Source organism: Gadus morhua, chromosome 22, assembly GCF_902167405.1.
Source record: "Gadus morhua chromosome 22, gadMor3.0, whole genome shotgun sequence".
Classification (NCBI taxonomy): Eukaryota; Metazoa; Chordata; class Actinopteri; order Gadiformes; family Gadidae; genus Gadus; species Gadus morhua.
Window position 1 is genome coordinate 2,302,473 of NC_044069.1, and position 3,255 is coordinate 2,305,727.

A 3,255-nucleotide genomic window follows, 5' to 3' on the forward strand; every position below is an offset into this window, starting at 1 on the left:
AGCAGGTGGCGCTGTAATACGTGTTCATCGTTATCTCGACCATGACCTACTGGGTTACCGCGGCGATGATCCCCGGAAGATGTGGTGACCAACCTGGGTCGAACCGGCAGTGCCCCCCCCACCCAAACCCCAGAGGCTGCTCCTGGTCGAAGGTCTCACTACGACCCCTCTTAGACCAGGACCAGGTGGGTCTACGGCCCCTCTTAGACCAGGAACAGGTGGGTCTACGGCCCCTCTTAGACCAGGACCTGGTGGGTCTACTGTCCCTATGAGACCTGTATCTCGTGGTTAAACTCTATTAACCCATTTTATTGAAACATGCACATTATAATACATTTTATTTTGGAACCGCCCCTTTAAGACTCCCATTTGTGACGTCTCTAGAGGGGAGCTTTCAAACGTCTCGTAATGTCTGATCCACATCACAACTATTCACAGTACCAGCATGCGAGACCCCTACCGACTTGGACCTGGTTGAGAGGTCAGAGGCTAGGTCGTTACCAGGATATCACACAGCCACAATAAGAGCACCAGAGGAGACGTCAAAACACGATGTATTTCAAGGTAAAAGCACAGGAGAATATGAACGTCTGCACAGCTAAATAAAAAAACATGTCAAACAGGCCAGAGTCTATCACCGACACCACGAATCATCCCCCCTCGTGTGACCGGAAGGTTGAAAGTTCGAATCCCTGAGCAAGGCCAGCAGACCTCACACGGACACAAGAAAGAAAACAACCACAAATACGACGCTACAAAACCCGGCCTCCCGATAGGATAACAATTAAATCATGTGAGCCATCATTCCGTCCGTCTCCTCGGAGATGTCCACCCTCCTCCAGAGCGACATGGGTTGTGTCTGTACCGCAGGTGTCCCGCGGCTTATCCGCTGCGTCCAGGTGTGAACTCAAGGGGTCAAGGGTCATCTCCTGAACTTGCGGTAGGGCCGGCTCTGGCCCCCGTTCTTGTTGTAAGGCTCCCAGCGCTTCCTCTCCGGTGGCTTGTTGTAGACGTAGGGCGACGGGCCGGGCGGCTCCTCGTCGGGGTGGTCCTCCATCATCTGGAGCTTGGCCTCGATGGCGCGGATTTTGGCGCTGGTGCTCAGGTGGTTGTTGGCGGAGGAGATGGCTCCGTCGTCAGCCGGCCCGCTGCCCCCGGGCTCCAGGCTGGACGGCATGGTGTTCTTCTCCGTCCGGAAGCCCTCGAACCTCTGGGCGTGGGCCCAGCGAACCACCAGCCGCTTGGAGAGGGCCAGCTTCCCGTTGAGGCAGCGGATGGCCCGCTCCGCCTCGGGGCGGCTGTGGAAGTTGACGAAGCAGTAGCCCCGCGGCTGGCCCTCCATGGGACCCGACTTGTGGAAGAGGAAGTCGAACTGCTGCACCTGGCCGAAGCGCTCCAGCAGCTTCACCAGGTGGTACTCGGTGATCTTGGGGTCCAGGTTCCCGATCCACAGCCGGTTGCCGTCGTGGGAGACGCTCTCCGAAAGGATCGACGCGTTCTCCACCGACTCGGCGGCGGACGACATGGCCGCGGCGCTCCGGTTCTGCTCAACGGCCTCTTTTAAAGTGATTCAGTGGGTAAAATCGCGTTGGAGTTTGACTTTTGATTGAGTTTTTAATCAAATCTCGGGGCGGGCAACGTACGGGATCCACGGTTCCTTTATGTCGCACAACAACAAAGACGCGTCTAGGTGACGTCACGTCACGTGAGGCGGGGCTTATATTTTATTTTATGTTTTATTTTATTTTATTATACACCGCAGATTGGTACTTTGTCTAGGAAATGGGTTCTGTCGAGTTAAAAGAAAATAGGGATAATTGAATATCAATTCATGTGAGTATTATTTCAAATATTTTTGATATACCTTGTTTATAAAGAATAAATAAATTGTTAAGAATATTTGAAATTCATGTTAATACCAGTTCAAATATGAAATTCATGTTAATACAATTTAAAATACATGACATTCATGTTGCGTCCAGTCAGCAATGTAATGCATTTAGGTATTTTTTAAACCTATTGACTGAAACGCCAATAGATAGCCTAGTTATGTAAAAGACGATGGTACTGGCCAGACGATGGTACTGGCATACAAGGCAGTCGATGGAACTGCTCCTGCCTACCTCCAAGCATTACTAAAGCTCCACACCCCAGCTCGATCCCTCCGCTCAACTACCTCAGCTGGACGTCTGGAACCGCCATCGCTAAGAGCTAGCAAAGGCAGTTCAGCAAAGTCACAACTTTTCTCGGTTTCGGGACCTCAGTGGTGGAACGAGCTCCCTGCCGCTCTCAGGACCGCAGAGTCGCTCACTATCTTCCGAAAAAGACTCAAGACTCACCTGTTCAGAGTCCACCTCGCCACTGCATAGCCACCTTCCCACTTCTGACCACCATTGTACACTGTATTGTATTGTATTGTATTGTATTGTATTGTATTGTATTGTATTGTATTGTATTGCATTGTATTGTAGTACTTAACTGTGTAGCAACTGCAGTAGCTGCTATCATGGCTGTAACACGGGGAATTGATTGACTGAAATTGATTGATTAGAAGCGATGGTGGTACTTGCACTTGGTTCTATGAACATCCTTTCTGTACCGACAGCGATATATTGATGCACTTCTTATGACAAATGTACTTATTGTAAGTCGCTTTGGATAAAAGCGTCTGCTAAATGCCCTAAATGTAAATGTAAAACATAACAATAATTGTGTATGATGTGTAATGATGCACCTCTTTTTATTTGGAGTAAAATCTTAACCCTGAATGTGTTCAGACCCATGTTGCTGTAACACGTAACAAGGCTTATTATCAATCCCAGTCAGTGTTCACTTGAGTTGATACCAGATGTACAATCACAGCCTTCTCCTTGCCTCACTTGGCCCCCAGCTGGGTGCTCTGGGTTATCAATATGTAAACTGCTCACTTTATGAGAGAGGACAGAGACACAGGTTCCTGGACATTGCCCCCCCCCCCTCTCAGGTCCAGCCCGCGGGCCTCTCCTTTGTCCCGCTGATCATCTTCTTCATCTGCAGCCTCCCCGGGCGTGGAACACACACCTCCCCGGGCCACGCCCACAACGCAGTACAGGGTTGCAGCTAGCTAGGATATCATTCTAGAGCGTGTAGGGTGGCAGCTAGCTAGGATATCATTCTAGAGCGCGTAGGGTGGCAGCTAGCTAGGATATCATTCTAGAGTGTAGGGTGGCATCTAGTTAGGATATCATTCTAGAGCGCGTACGGTGGGAGCTAGCT

At 50.3% G+C, this 3,255-nt stretch overlaps 1 protein-coding gene across 1 annotated transcript; it reads right to left on the reverse strand.

Annotated features, from left to right (window-relative positions):
• Positions 1-288: 288 nt before the first annotated feature.
• rbm18 (RNA binding motif protein 18) lies at positions 289-1,701 on the reverse strand. The gene has a single exon (XM_030346740.1). It carries the CDS (start codon positions 1,523-1,525, stop codon positions 923-925), a length of 603 nt encoding a protein of 200 aa, XP_030202600.1. The 5' UTR covers positions 1,526-1,701; the 3' UTR covers positions 289-922.
• Positions 1,702-3,255: the final 1,554 nt, after the last annotated feature.